Here is a 15981-nt window from a genome sequence, read left to right as displayed (position 1 = left end):
CTCTTTCTATAATTAGTTGTAAGGATTTGACAATAGGTTTTTTTTGTATAGGCCTTTTACATTGAAAAGATGCCACAAGGACTGCCTTATTTTTCATTCGATGGTCGATGCTTGCTCCCATCTTAGATTTAGTTTAGATTGGGTGTTTTTTCAACCTGCATATTGTTCAAATAAACACACTTGAATCGTAATCACTTGTGTCTGCCTTTACTGTTGCCACAATGAGTTCCTTACACCACCTTCTCACTACGTGTGGCTCTTTTTCCAAATGGATTCCTTTAAAGTGAAATGGAGTTTCCCTTCAGTTTTTCTTTCAATGGACCTTCTCCATATACCTCCTTGAAGAATCGGTCAACAAAAACAAGTGGAAACATTCTACTAGCATCTAATACATTTTAAAATAGTAGTGTCTTGCTAAAATGGCTAACTCTCAAATGGTACAACTTTTCACTATAAGCCGTAGGGAATATCACCTCTGATCTGCATCCCATCACTTATTTTGCTTTCCACTGCTTTTCTTCTCATCACAGGCCTTTTATGACATGAAAGCGTGAGTGGTTTACATAAATTAATTCCTAGTAGTCAAGTGGAATTGCTGGAGTAACATTCTCAACGTGCATTGATGTATACGTTCCAGGGTAATGCCCCAAAATCACAGTATGTTTGGAGGTCAGTAAATTAGGTGTGCCCTTATCGATAACATGTGTACTGGCATTGTAACTGTAAAGCTGGATACCGTGAAGTAGCTATGTCTCAAATATAGGCATATAGGCAGGGAAAAAGGCAAAAAGGATGACCAAATTCTATCACATGTCATATTTGTAAATGTTCTATGTCTCCCTTTTTGCCTAGAGAAATAGTAGAAAAGAACTTTGGTTGAATAATAACAAATCTCTCCTTCTTTTAGGGAATACATAATATGACCTTACCAGCATGGGCGACGACAGAAGTTCGGACTAAGTTACTAGAGCTGTCCCAAATTTTATTAATGGCCTTATTTGATATTCTCAAGCAAGTGGAGAAGTCCCGTCTTCAAGGGGGTAAGTTGTCATGGGTTAAATGTTTTGGCATAAGGACAATAACATTGCCTACACATAAAGATGAATGGAAACATTAACATAAGGGAAAAAAATTGCAACACTGAATTGGTAACAATAAAGTGAGCATCTGCAATGACGCACAAAAGATCCACCATGCATGAGCTAGGACCACACTTTCAGCATCAATTTAGGAAAAGTGATCAATTGATGTTACCTTATGTTTCTGACCTTTTCTTTCTTAAGGTGCTTCTTTCCATAAAATAAGCCTATTAAATGCATATAGTCTCACTAGTACTAAACATTGAAATGTCTGCCTCAAGGTCTAAGGCTGATATTGAATCGGCAGAAATGTCCAGTTCAGTTATCGGTGACACTGAGAACAGAATATCCCAGATGGTTGCTGATGCACTTTAATCACTGAATGGTGCTTCCAGAGTAGCATCAGCCCAAGCAAGAGGGCTGCGATTCATACCCAGTGTAACCATAGACTTTGTTCTCAATCGCCTCCTAAATTCTAACTTCTGTAATAGATACAGCTGCTAATGGATCTTGGTCCTCTTTCCCTCTTTTTTCTAACTCTGATGTATTGTCAGTTATTCTTAAATTGAAGTCGGCCTCTCCCGCCAATGCTATACCTCTGGCTCTCTAGACGGTTGCATCTGTCGACCTGATTGAACATATTACCACTGCTGTTAATGCCTCTTTCTCTAGTGGAGTGATCTCACCGTCTCTTAAGCATGTGCTGGTGGTTCCTCTTTTAAAGAAGCCTTCTCTTGAACCTGACATACTGTCTAACTATCGTCCTATCTCCCTTCTTTCTTTCCTTATGAAGGTGATGGAAGCACTGGTGTTCCCCCTCTTGTCCAGCTTTCGGGAGTCCTCTCACTGTCTTGATCCATTCCAGTCTTAGTTAAGGCCCGGCAGGGCACCAAATCTGTCCGGAACTCGGTTCTGGATGATTTGGCACATCTGGTAGATAAGGGCGGGGTCGGAGCAGTCTTCTTGCTCGATCTGTCGCCCACTTTCGACACGGTCAACCACTCTATCTTGGTCTTTCAGAGGGCGGCCTCGCTGGCCAGGTTCTTGCCTGGTTCACGGCTTTTCTATACGAACACTCTCAATCTGTTTCTCTTCCTCCTTTCCGTTCAGCTCTGGTTTCACTTCTCTGTGGTGTTCCCCAGGGATCAGCACTGTCCCCCACCCTGTTTAATGTTTATATTTGACATCTCCTGTTTCTCATCCGGGCACATAGGTTTCGCTACTACTCCTATGCGGATGACACCCTGATTCTTGTCCATCTTGACCTTACACAATCTGACACAGTGTCCCGACTGAATAATTGTCTAGCGGACCTGGGTCTGTGGATGATGCGAAACTGACTGAAGATTAACGGCATTAACATTGAGGTCCTGGTTGTGGATACTACATCTCCCCAACTGTTTTGGACCTCAGAATTCTGAGCGACTAGCCTTGGCGCCCTTCCCACGCCGGTCCAATCAGGAATCTGGGGTTTAAAATCTTTGCCTCTCTTGCCGTGGATGATCAGGTGGCTGTGTTATGCAGGGTCGGTTATTCCAAGCTATGCATTCTGCGTAAGGTCCTGTAATTTATTCCTGCTTACTGTCAGGCTCCGGTGGTTGCTGCTCTGGTTCTGAGATCCCTCGACTACTGTAACTCTCTCTGTTTGGCTCAACCACGCTATGTTATTAACAGGCTTCAGCTCTTGTAGAAAGCGGCTGCTCGCTCTATACTTCGCCCCCCTTTTGGATCTCACATGTCCCCTCTGTTGAAGCAACTGCACTGGCTCCCCGTCGCCAACCGGATCTTCTTCAAATCCATGTGTATTTTGCATCGTGCCTTTTATGGCTTGGGAGCTGAGTATTTGCAGGCCAAATTAGCTCATTATGTCATTATGTTCCGGCCCGCCTGTTAAGATCTCAATCTGCGCTCCTTGTAGCGGTTCCTCACTATTGTTTGTCACGTAAGGGGGAGCGAGTCTTCTCTGTTGTGGCTGCCAGAGCCTGGAATGACCTTCCTCTGGCCCTACGGGTATCTCGGATCATTTCACCTTCTGCAGAGTACTTAAAAAGACTTTTTTTTCTGAAATGATCAGTTGCTGCTATGTTCTTAAGTCTCTGCACTCACACAACAGCTCCATGATGCCCTCGGGCATACTTGCACTTTACTAAGTTTCAATAACATAACATAACATACTAAGTTTCTATAACATAACACCGCCAAGTTCAATACAAGCTACCTGCCAATGGATAGATGGAAATCACTATGAACTTCATATGCCATAGTTATCCCACCTGCTGAGATCTTTGGCACATTAAATTTAAGAATTCATACCAGTCTTGAGGCTCAATGAAATTATGAGAAATATGACATAAAAGGAAAATTCAGTGGAAATGATTTGCCTATTGTTGTTCCTTCTGAAAAACTTAGATTGTGGCATTCAATTGACTTGATATTCCCACCACCATGTATGCAGCATTCGCACCCGGGAAAGGGCCATCAGCCAATCAGGTGGCTGGAACAAGGGTGTGGGTGCAAATAGGTGTGAAGTGATTCATGTGTTGCTGAGCATATCCAAACCAGGGGGTCTGTCCCTTCCCTCTTATCTGGCCATAACAAGACCAAGTATGAGTCACCATTGTCCTTTTCCTGCTTTAGCTATAGCCCTCCGGACGAGGATGCCCTATGGTTTGTACTGAAGAGGGCTTGTATGAACGACATGAGCCCCACATTCACCGGTGTGATCATAAGATCTACTGATCATAAAATCTACTGAGCCATTTCCCCAGGCTGATTGTCATCCCTGCCTCTCTGATGGAAATGGGAATGGAAGATAGCAGCTGTTGGGTCTGGAGGAAGCTCACGTCACGTGCTTAGTGAAGTCAGAAGACTCTCATTCCTGAGTATGAGGTCTATACGTGAAGGTGCAATTGGGTAGTAAAATATGCCGGGGTAGCATAAGGAGGGGAAAGAGTGTCCGCCTAAACTGTGGAAGTCACATGTCCCTCTTTCATCAGTTCACATGATCCACTCAGCCAGTTTTCTGGGAGTCGCTACAGTTCTTCATGGCAGCATGCAGTGCAGGAGCAGTTGCCATGTCCAGAGGGCTCTCTCGTCAGGTGTGTGTTGCAGTCAAAAGATATCACATCCAATAACGTGCTTGTGTTAAAATGAACTGGTGGTGGGTGCTATCATTTTCCTGTTCATTTGTACACCGCTAGTAAGGACCATGAGAACAAAACTATAGTGTTCCACCAAGGCTGTCCCACCACTTTGTTTCCTTCCATGAAATCACATTCAAGTCAATAGATCTGAAAAGTCAGCAAAGAACATTTACTTTAGGCCAATAAACAAAGCAAAGATGAAATGGAATAAATGCATAAAGCCAATCACTATCATATAACGGTCTCTAGATCAAAATATTGGCCCTTTTGTGTCTTCATGTTGGGAAGAGACCTCTGGTAGTTCTGGCTTTACTTTCCGGTCTCATTCCAACCCACAAGTGAAAGCAGGTTGAAATCGCGTCATCGCATAGTGTTTTCTCCTTCAGAGATTTACATTATTAAGACAAGGAGAACATTGTGGCAGCCTCTAACAGAAGCAAAGACCTCTTTGAAGTAGTAAAGCATAATACCAAACCCATACCCGATCCCAAGGTGCCAGCAACTCAGGAAAAATGTGACAGAATCAACACATTATTTATTGAAAAAATAGACACCATGCAATCAACCTCTCACAGCTGTAGCATCCCCTGCCCCCTGGCATGCACACTGGACCAAATTCTCTCCTCTCTTTCCCCGGGATCCCCTAAAAATGATTGCCTCCCTCAAACATACTTCTTACTCTGACAATATAATTCCAGCCTCCATCATTAAATAATTGACTCCTTCGCAAAGGATCATTCTCATACACCCTCAAGACTGGTCTCATACAACGTCTTTTGAAAAAACCAATACTAGATTGAGACGACCTGGCCTACTACAGGCCCATTAAGAACCTCCTGTGTATTGGCAAAGTCTTGGAAAAAGTAGCTGCTGCACAACTACTCACCAGAATCGAACAATTCCTCCTGCTAAATGACTATCACTCAGGGTACCCCAAGTGTATCATCAAGACAGCCATGGTCCAGGTAGATGATGCTCTCCAAATCATGCCTCTTCATCCTCATTGACCTCTCGGCTGCATTCAACATCATTGAGCACTGCATCCTTCTCTCCATCCTTGCTGACAGTATGGGATTCTCTGGCACTGTCCTGAATTGGTTTATCTACTACCTCTCAGGCAGACACCAGGCTGTCCAGATGAACTTGTTGCATTCTAACTGACTGCAGGTCTCCTACAGAGTCCCTCATGTCTCAATCCTCTCACCAATCCTGTTTAACCTTTACATTGCGCCTCTGGGCACTCTCCTCAAAGATCTCAATATAGCCATCCACCAATACGCAGACCATACTCAGATGTCCATGAGAATAAATAGCGTGCAGGACATCATTTTTCTCTGCGATTACCTAGCTATCATCCAGTCCTGGATGTCGACTGCCTACCTCAAACTAAACCCATTCAAGACTGAATTTGTCCTCATCGGTCCGCCAGCTGAAAACAATGGTTCAATAATATGCGCCTAGAAGGATTTGATCCACAACTCTCAGACTCAGAAAAATCCGTAGGCTTCATCATTGACAGCAATCTGTCCTTCCAGAAGCACATAGCCAAGAAGACCCAAATAGCCTGGCTCAGAATCTCTACCCTTCGAACAATCATACCCTTCATCCAGCTGCAGGACTTCTGGACCGAGGTGCAGGCCGTTGTGGTCTGGACACATCGACCGGGAAATGCTCTCCTGTGAAGGCTCCCAGCCACTCACTTGGCTCCCCCAAAAGCAATCCACCATGCTGCAGCATATCTTATTACGAGAGCACGGAAAGTTGATCGAATTACCCACATCCTATGTGAGCTGCATTGGCTTCTACTCCAAGCCAGGGTACTGGCCAAACTGCATGTATCATCTACAAAGCAGCCCCGAGTAGCACACCATCATAACTAGCGGATACATTCCACATATCTGGTGGCACACGCTCCTCATGCAGCAAATTGACCAACCGGCTTGAATCACAAACTTGTCCACAAAGAGAGGACCCGCAAACAATCCTTCCGTTTTCATGCACCCACTCTCTGGAACTCGATAACTATGTCAGCTTGGAATGCCCCCACAATTCTCCAATTTCGCAAACCTCTCAAAACACGGCTCTTTCAACAATACCTGACCAAGTACTAATTCCAATGGATGCGCTACTGTTAAAAGATACCAGCCCAAATGCTAGCTACCTACTCTTTGTACAGTGCTCCGCTGCTCTTGAGCTAGGTCTGCGCTTTAAACAAAAAAGAAAAATGGGTAGTATAAATGTAGTTCAGACAAATTAAAGACTGAAAGAATTGACACTTCCAAAATATAGAGGTTAAAAATATTGGCCTACAGAAATGTAGCAAGAATTTAAAAATAGGTTGAAATGCTGAGGGAGGTAACAGGTGGGTTGCAGTGGGTAGGTTTGTAAGTTCAGGGAGAACTTCCAAGTCTGTGGAGAAAAATACAATGCAGATTGATTTAGGGTGCTGAGGTAAGTGTGTGTTTGCTGTTTGATAAGTGTGTGCAGGATTTCATAGGAGGTTTTATGGTTGCACATAGTTTTACATTTCTCGAAACCTTAAAATAAAAACAAAAGGTAGTTGATATTTTGAGTTGATATTTTTGTGTTTTTTAATGTTGTGGCCTATATTCTCCCATTGTACTTTGTAAATCACTACAATACCACATGTGCAGAAGAATACACTAGTTCTTCTTCTAAGGACTGGATAGCCATGTTACCAAATGTAATTTTAACACAAATGAAGCAGTCTGATGTTTGAATTAGTCCTTCAGCCCCATCCCATGGGTAAGTTCTGATTCATTTCTTCTCTTTTTTAAAGGTGTGCTGGTGGACGCTGTTCTGAAAAATTTCACACATTTTATCAAAACTCCTACAAAGAGAAAAATGATTATCTACTCGGCCGTGAGTATGGGAGGGTTCTTGAATTTTGGACTGTTTATAGACACAGTTGTTCAATGTAGAGTTCTCAAGGCACAGATCATCTTGTTGTGGAATTGCCCCAGAAATCTATGGGCCAAGCTCAATGTAGCTTCAATGGGTCTCGACAGGTCACATGTCACAGTACCCATACACAATGTTTTGCCTGAGAGTACCCAACCTATCAGATGACCAGGCCAACATATGTTGGCACAGAGTCTAGCCTGTTTTGTATTTGCTATTTTGCCTGGCACGCCCTCCAACTCTGCTTCCAAGATGGCCGATTTCTGCACCAGTATTTTACCTTGAGCCGAGACGGTGCTCCTTCTTCCTCTGTCACCAATCAAAGTGGCATATAATAAAGGATTCATTCGAAAGAATCCAAAAAAGTTTAGACTAAATGGACAAATAGCCACTCTTAGAAGGTCAAGTTTTCCACCATATTGATTGCTCTGTTGCTTCCCAAGGTTGCATTCAGGACTAACTGGTAAGTGGGGTGATGTGCCCTTGCCCATCCTCACTCGCAATGCCAGCGTTCTTTGTTCCTCACCCACTGCTTCCCAGGCGTTGTGCCTGAATATTATTGAGGGGGTTGGTTCCCATCACCCTTATCATAAGGGTGATGGGAACGGTGATAATAAAACACTAGGTTTTTACCTTGCCTCTAGCCTAACTTTAGCAAAACAAGTGAACGCTATGGCTTCATCCACAGCTTCAATTGTAAGCTAATCCGATCAGCTAAACCTTATCTGTCCACAATCAGTTGCACCACGTTGGCACGAGCACTCGTGCTGTCCAAACTGGATTATTGCAACGCTCTCTATCTAGTTGCAAATAAATACATTACACAGAAAATCCAAATACTGCAAAACAATGCCCTTAGAGCGGCATTAGGAATCTCCAAAAGAGAACATATCTCAATAATTAGCAGGCAATCCAACTGGCTATCCATGAATGACAAAATTAAACTTAAAACTGCTTCCCCAACATTCAAATGCCTTAATAACCTAGCACCCAGCTACCTCACAGAGAGGTTCAAAAGAAGAATCACATTAAGACCCATGAGAGCAGCCTATACGAACTACCTACTAGTTCCCCCATTCAAAATGACTACAACTGGAGGGAACAGCTTCCCTGTCAAAGCTGCACAACTGTGGAACTCCCTCCCGCCCACCTTAAGGCTTGACCTAACATACCCACATTTCATATTAAACTGCATCAAGTGGCTCAAAGGGAACGAGCTATAGGCCATACTGACCAGTAGCCATACCGACCGTTCTACTATACCCCATCTCTGCTATGTAAATGTATTACCTGCTGTATTGCCAATGATCTGTACTTTTGTGATTGTGTAAGCTAGTAACTTGTAAGCCTAAAGCATTCTTGTCCTCGCGCCCTGATACCTTCGGGTCTGGTGCGCGCTACAAATAAAGAAACAAACAAACATAAGTGTTTGTATCTGTAATGTAATGGCAATGTAATTTCAAGTACTAATGGTACATTGATCTCCTGCAGTAACTAAACCCTTTCCCATTGATGCTTTTCCTGCACTTCTGTGCTTCACATTCTGGTTGACAGGAATAATGATAGAAAGTTTAGAAACATTAGCAATTAGATTGCTATTTCCAATAAAGATAAGCCAAATAGTTTGGATCTTTCATTGGGAAGACAATTATAACCAGGCTGCTAAGCTGAAATCTTCAAAAGCAGCTGGCCCGGACGGCCTGTCTAATGTAACATTAAAAGGTAACCCTTCATTGTGGGTCACTATTTTAATCACACTTTACCAGGACATCCTGCAAAATAGTACTCTCCCTTCCTCTTGGAAGGTTTCTTTTGTCAAGAAGGGCATTTGGCCAATTTTCAAGAAGGGCATTTGGCAATCACCTGCAAACCACCATCCCATTGCCTTTCTTGACATGGTCGGCAAGGTATTTGCATCTATCATAGTAACAGAATTAAATGACTGGACAAACTCTACCAACCATTGTGATCAGGTTTCCGGAAAGAGGTAGGAATTCAGCAAAACCGTCTTCTGCTTTCTCTTCTGCAACACCAATGTCATGATAAAAACGGGCTCATTTATATGGCTTCCTTTGACCTATCAAGTGCATTCGATATGGTCAACAGGAATTCCTTATGGAAGAAGCTGAATATGTGGGGTTTCCCAGGCACACTACTCAATTTAATTATGCAACTCCACTCAAATACTGAGTTCAGCAATAGATTGGACATTTCGGGTACAATGTCTGACCCCATTGGCACTCATCAGGGACTTTGACAAGAGTGTGTCTTAGTCCCGGCACTTTGTAATTTCTATATATCCTTTATAAGCCAAAGCCAGGACTATACATCAGCTAACGATCTTATGTTTAATAGTAATACATCAAAAATATTCATCTTTGGTAAAGCCAGATGGAAGGATCGATTTTCCTGGCATTTAGAACACTCAATGGAAGTGGTGGATGAGCTTACCTATCTGGGTTTTACCCTAGATAGGAGGTCCTCGACTATTCTGATGTTCAATAGGCTTAGCGACAAATGCAAGAAATGTGCAGCCCAAATTAAGTTAATTAACTCTAGCTTTGGTCGCTTTTCTTTGACACCTGTGCTAATGTACTATACGATGAAGGTAATTCCTACTCTACTTTATGGAGCAGAGTTTATCTCAACAAATGCAAGAGATTGTGGTTCAAACTTGAGGGAATCATCTGGAGGAGGACTTTAGTTCTCCTCAAATGCCTCCCTATACCAGCTGTAAATTATGAATTGGGCCTAAACTCTTTGGATGCACATATTACCTGGAGAGTACAAGCGCTGTATAGGAAAGTGATGCACCCTCCCCAATGTTGCCTGTACTCAGAATTAAATTCAATTATAGCTGAGATAATAACTGCAAGAGTCTGCTGGGGGCATTGAACTCAACAATCGAGGTATTTCTGGAGAGACCCCAGGCTTTAAAAAAAAATATCTTTGATTTAGATTGGTGCACCACCAGAGACAAGATCTATGTCTATCGCCTCTCATACATAGCAGCGGCTGAGAAGAATCCCTATGATAACATCAACCCAAGTGATCCCAATTCATTTCAGAAACAGACAGCACTTCTATTACGCTTTCTTATAAACCTAACTGCCCACTAGGGAGGTCCTAGGGTCAAGATCCAAATTACCTTCGGAAATCCTTGCTTCTCGTGTCTGTCCTAAAATTGAGGACATTGGAACTTTTCAACATTTGATTATTCAATGTCCTAATTTACAACCAATTAGATAGGAGCTTTTTAAACATTTAATGGTAGACAATAACGAAATAGCAAGCGATCAATTATGGTTTAGCATCTGCTCTGGATCAAAGGTCTCCTTAACATTAGCTACAACCAAATCTTATGCAAGCTTTTCGATCTTGGGACCTAGGATTGAGTGAAAATAGATTGGGAGCCGTACAATATCTGGGTTCATTATAGCCCGATATCGGATATATTTTCTAATTACAGTATGTGTGAAATAGATACATGTTAGTATTTAAGTATCTGTGTGAAAATGTTGCATCTTTTTAACTTTTCAAAGGAATTGTATATGTATGCGATTTGCCTTTTGTTTGTATATATATTTAAAACATAAACACAATAAAAAAAAAACATTAGTTGCCTAATACAACTTGCCATAATTCTGGGTGGTGCCAGATCGTTTTCTCCAACCTCAATCACTTCTAAAAATCAGAGGTAGAACTTCAAAGAATGGATGATTCTTACCAACCCTGACACCTTCGTGGCCAATAGCTAGATCACCACTCACACAAATGTACCCTTCACACATAAACTGCTTCACACAAATAGCATGCACAAGTGGATAACACCAAAAAGGTCGTCTTCTCCATTGAGTGATCTAAAAATATTCAAGATGGCTAAAATGGGGCATTAGAGATAGTCACACTCGCCCAAGCAGACCCACTATAAACAGATTTGATAATGATACCATAATGCTGCAAGCAAATAAATCATATACCTGAGGGGTATTGACAGGCGTGAAACTCCTGGAGAACCCCAAAACTGGGAAGATGTGCCTAGACACTCCATCTACTATAATAACCTCTATCCCATCACACAGTCAAATGAGCCTAGAATTGAGAATATGCCTCCAATGGTGACCAATAACACTAGATCGGTCCAAGTAAGTCCCCTACCTAACAGGCCCAACCTCACTCATTTTAGTTCCAGGTTTACCCTATGGGCCGCTGTCCACCAAGCATATTCATACCACTCCAATATCTCCCAAATCAGATAACACTTGAAGCGTCCCAATAATATGTTGACTTAGGCTTTCAAAATGTGAGTGCCGCCTATTAAGAATGCCTGTTTCGTTATTAATATCATGGAGGAGTATGAAATTGACATGCTGCACATTGTCAAAATGTTCCTTCAGGCTACTAACCATTGCTAGTAATAACTCATAATATGACAGTAATGTGACGGATCATTATATGAGTTAAAATATTTTGGCCCATTAACCCCATGGGTATAATGCTCCCATCTTGTAGAAGTGCTTAAATGTCATGGTCAACCTAATAACCACCTCAGTTACATTTTTATACTGGGGTGGGGTGTCAGTCTCTGGCTAACAACAACCAGGCTCATAAAGTCCTTATTCAGATGTCAAACTTGGGTTTCAAAATTGAAGTGAATAATCCCTTCTGTGTCGGGCGTCAGTTGTTGGATGTCATGTTTTCCTTTTGGTTCATTCTATCTCTAACCGAACACAAATTGGTGAGACATCAAATGCTGACCACTAGGCTGGGCTGTATCCACCACACTCCCAGGCTGAAGCCAAATTGAACATGGCATCCACCACCTTGGACCTGTAAAGAGGATTCTGAGACCAAATGTTGCAAGTGTCTTTGTATCTTTGTACATTTTAGTCCATCTCTGCTACACCGGGAGTCTCCAGGTTCATTACTAAATGATATGTATCTAGACCTTCAACACATCCTGGACAGCTTGGGCCCTTTGAATACTAAAATACCGAAAGCTATTATTGAAAACAGTCACAACAGTTTACTAAGGAATTAGCGCTAATACAAAGTTAAGGTAGGAAACTAAAATGCCATTGGTTTCAAAATGAAGTACAACACAAACTTGCATGTAAAATTTCCAATCAAGGTTACCAACTACAGGTCAGCTAAAGAAAATAAGCTATTATTACTCCCTCATGTCCGCTAAAGAAAAGAAGCTATTATTACTCCCTCATGTCAGCTAAAGAAAAGAAGCTATTATTACTCCCTCATGTCGGCTAAAGAAGAGAAGCTATTATTACTCCTTGATGTCAGCTAAAGAAGAGAAGCTATTATTACTCCTTGATGTCAGCTAAAGAAGAGAAGCTATTATTACTCCTTGATGTCAGCTAAAGAAGAGAAGCTATTATTACTCCTTGATGTCAGCTAAAGAAAAGAAGCTATTATTACTCCCTCATGTCAGCTAAAGAAAAGAAGCTATTATTACTCCCTCATGTCGGCTAAAGAAGAGAAGCTATTATTACTCCTTGATGTCAGCTAAAGAAGAGAAGCTATTATTACTCCTTGATGTCAGCTAAAGAAGAGAAGCTATTATTACTCCTTGATGTCAGCTAAAGAAAAGAAGCTATTGTTACTCCCTCATGTCAGCTAAAGAAAATAAGCGAATATTTTATCCCTCCTCCCTGAGGGAGTTAACAAAACAATGGTGGTCTTTAGGATTTGCAATAAATAGACAGAGCCATTGCAAACTTTCAGTGGCCACCAATCATTGCAAAAGCTAGGGTATGAGTTTGCAACCTTTTTTAATGAGAAAACGGCGACCATTCAAAAGACTGAGACTAAATTGTGTTGCCATACTTTTACTACATGTATCCCAGAAGAAATAATAAAAACTGCCTTATCAGTGAAGGTATCAAAAGAATATTACTTTCCTTGTCCAACATCCATCATCAAATACATTATTCATACACTAACACTACCACTGACAATATTCTGCAACATGCCTTACAGATTAGGGATCCCTGCAGACATTTTGAAAACACCGGCCATGACCCGTCTCATCAAGAAACTCGATGCAGATCACAACATCCTCTCCAACTTTCAGGTTATTTCCCTTTCAATAGTGAACTACTGTAAAATGTGTAGATTAAGTGACCCAAAGCTGTCAGTGAAGAACACTGCCTACTGAATGATCAAAGACAAATTCTTTACGTTCCCGGACGAGATCAAGGCCGCAGCTTTGGTTTTACTGGACCTCTCACTGCTGCCTATGACCTGGTGGACCATGTCATCCTGCTCCATTGTCTCCAAAGTTATATGGGCATTGGAAGGCCAGTTCTAAAAGGGCATCTTTCCTGCAGGGCAGCTCCACCCAGATCAAGGTAGGAGACTTCTGATTCACACCACATCACACACCAACACCTTTGGGGTTCCCGGTTGCCATGGCTATTATTACTGAGCTTGCACTGTCTCAAAGCAGCTCTATGTTGACGATACGCAAATAATGCTCCAACTCGGAAGTAACATACTTCGCAATATTCACATCGCTGAGTACTTTGTTTTTATTAGTGTGACACAGTGAATACAGTGAATGCAACCTTACACTCAGTTAATCATATAATAAGTACAACTAATCAGAAGTACATATATATATACATGCACACAAAATAAAAACATAAAAGAAAACATGCCAAATTATATTTAACATCATTATCCAGAGCCTGGCCAACAGAGCCTGGATCATTGCAGCATTAGTGATCTCAAACCCTGGATCATCCACAGCAATTGTGAGCAACCAACTGCCACTGTTCACCAGTACCAATCCAACGAGTTATTACCTCAGTCTCATAGCAAGCTTCCCTTCTACCACCGTCCAGACCACCCTACCTACGGCTAATGTCACAGATAAGCTTGCATCAGCCAAACATTGAAACTGACATGGAGGTTCCTCCACAGGGAGGCCTCTCAAGGCCCCTCTGATGGCCAAGACATCCAGCTCATTATGCTTGAAAAGCATACATGTGCCTCTGAGCTTCGGGGATGGGAATGGATATATGTATTTTTGTAGTTTCTTTTAAGGGAAGAATGCTCAATGATATTAACGTTGCCACATGTTCGTGGTTGTTCACCCAATCCCAACTTTCAGCCCGTTTTTTTAAAGAATGCATCAAAACCCCAGCATCTTTTTCCCAGCTCGGAGCCCATTGAATCTGTTCAAAACATTGTTCATTATCTGTCATGAATTCTCTCAAGACATGACATGAACTGTCTGTATAGTCTTTCTAATTTTATCTAGAAGAGAGTTTCCGTCAGCTATAGTAATCTTTATGAACAAATTGCCTCTCCTAAGTTTCAGAAGGACTGCTAGTGACATAAGTCCCAGTTCAATCCTTATAGCCTCTACCGGCGTACTATTAATGAGGCCAAGAAGTTTGTGCCATACATAACCATCCAACGTTTTTGGCCACACCTCAAGGTCAGTGTAAGAAGCTTCCAGGGCATATAGAATACTTTACTGCTTCTAAACGGTTATGACCCCTATCAGACTGTACTCAGCGGTACATTGGGCAAACCTTTTCTTTCAATAACAACATAGACAATGCTGTCAGTTTCCTTTTATGTAACAACTCATGTTTCCTTCCTCTCTCTCCTCTATACCATACCCAAGATATACATAGCTACTGAACTTCATTTTTCGCATGTTCACCTGCATCGCATTACTTTTTGCGTAGTCCAAGATGATTTGCGCACTCCGGCATCTGTCTCAGACAACAATGTTGTCCGCATAGGCAAGCCATTCTACTCTGGAATGGCCAAGCCTAGGCAGAAATGATCTGCCCCTGGCCAGAGCAGCGTCAATGTCAGAAATATAGAGATTAAAAAGCAGAGGGGCCAGAACACATCCCTGTCTATCGCCACTGCTGCAGAGAGATCAGCAGCTCAGTAAATACGTATTCTAGCTTTAATATGACTGTAAAAAAGTTTACAGGTAAACTGTAGTCCTTGAGGAGGACCAAGCGCTGAGAAGTCAATAAATAAAGCATAGAGCAGGGATGCATCCTTAACACGTGTTTGCTGGATTAATTTATTGAGGACAAAGATGTTAAAGGCTGTGGACAGGCCCTTTCTAAAGCCCTTCTGTAAGGGGCTAAGTACCAGATGACTCTGGATCAACTAATTCAACCCCTGCAATATCAAACTAGACTAGCTTTTACTCATGCAGCCCAAAAAAGAGAAAATGCAGTCGTTTTCACATTCAGTCCTCCTCCCCTTCTTATAGATTGGAACTAGGTGGGCCATGTGCCCCGACTCTGGAATATCCCCATTTTCCTTGATTGTATCAAATAGGAGGCACATGATATTGGCCCAGACATCTGGGTTGGCTTCCATAACCATGTTTGAGACCCTGTCTGGGCCTGGGGCTCTAGACGATTTAAGACCCTGAATCACCTCTACCATGCTTTAATAGTCGTATTCAACTTTAATTGGGTCCAGTTCTCTTCCTTAATGACATTTGCCACAGAATCACACCCCCTCTCCCCAATTCAATGACCTAATCTTTTCCCATAACCTCTTTGTATTCCCCTCCTTTAGTGTAGCATACTTTTCTTGTCATGCCATATTTAACTTACACATCTATTTGTATTTATTGCCCTACCGATCGAGGGCTTTTTTGATTGTCAGACCATGCACTGTTGTTTTAAGTTTTGTATGGTTTTATGTTTTGTAGATAATGATTAAAATGCTACATTTGCGAACCAATTGTCATGCTTAGATAGGTAGAGTATTAATGAACTCTAGGCAAGGGGCTCCCCCCCCCCCGTTTCTGCATCTAGGCATAAGGACGAAGAAAC

The 15981-nt window shown here is 42.0% G+C and overlaps 1 protein-coding gene across 1 annotated transcript in view; it reads left to right on the top strand.

Annotated features, from left to right (window-relative positions):
* Window positions 1-15981, top strand: part of LOC138570105 (prostatic acid phosphatase-like) — a 507576-nt gene that overhangs the window by 376012 nt on the left and 115583 nt on the right. The window contains exons 7-8 of the mRNA XM_069648717.1: window positions 908-1040; window positions 7023-7105. Coding sequence (XP_069504818.1) covers window positions 908-1040; window positions 7023-7105 — 216 coding nt within the window. The remainder of the gene's footprint in view (window positions 1-907; window positions 1041-7022; window positions 7106-15981) is intronic.

The sequence above is a fragment of the Ambystoma mexicanum genome, chromosome 2q (genome assembly GCF_040938575.1).
Source record: "Ambystoma mexicanum isolate Mex_15411 chromosome 2q, UKY_AmexF1_1, whole genome shotgun sequence".
NCBI classification, from domain to species: domain Eukaryota; kingdom Metazoa; phylum Chordata; class Amphibia; order Caudata; family Ambystomatidae; genus Ambystoma; species Ambystoma mexicanum.
This window is presented reverse-complemented; position numbering and strand designations above follow the sequence as displayed.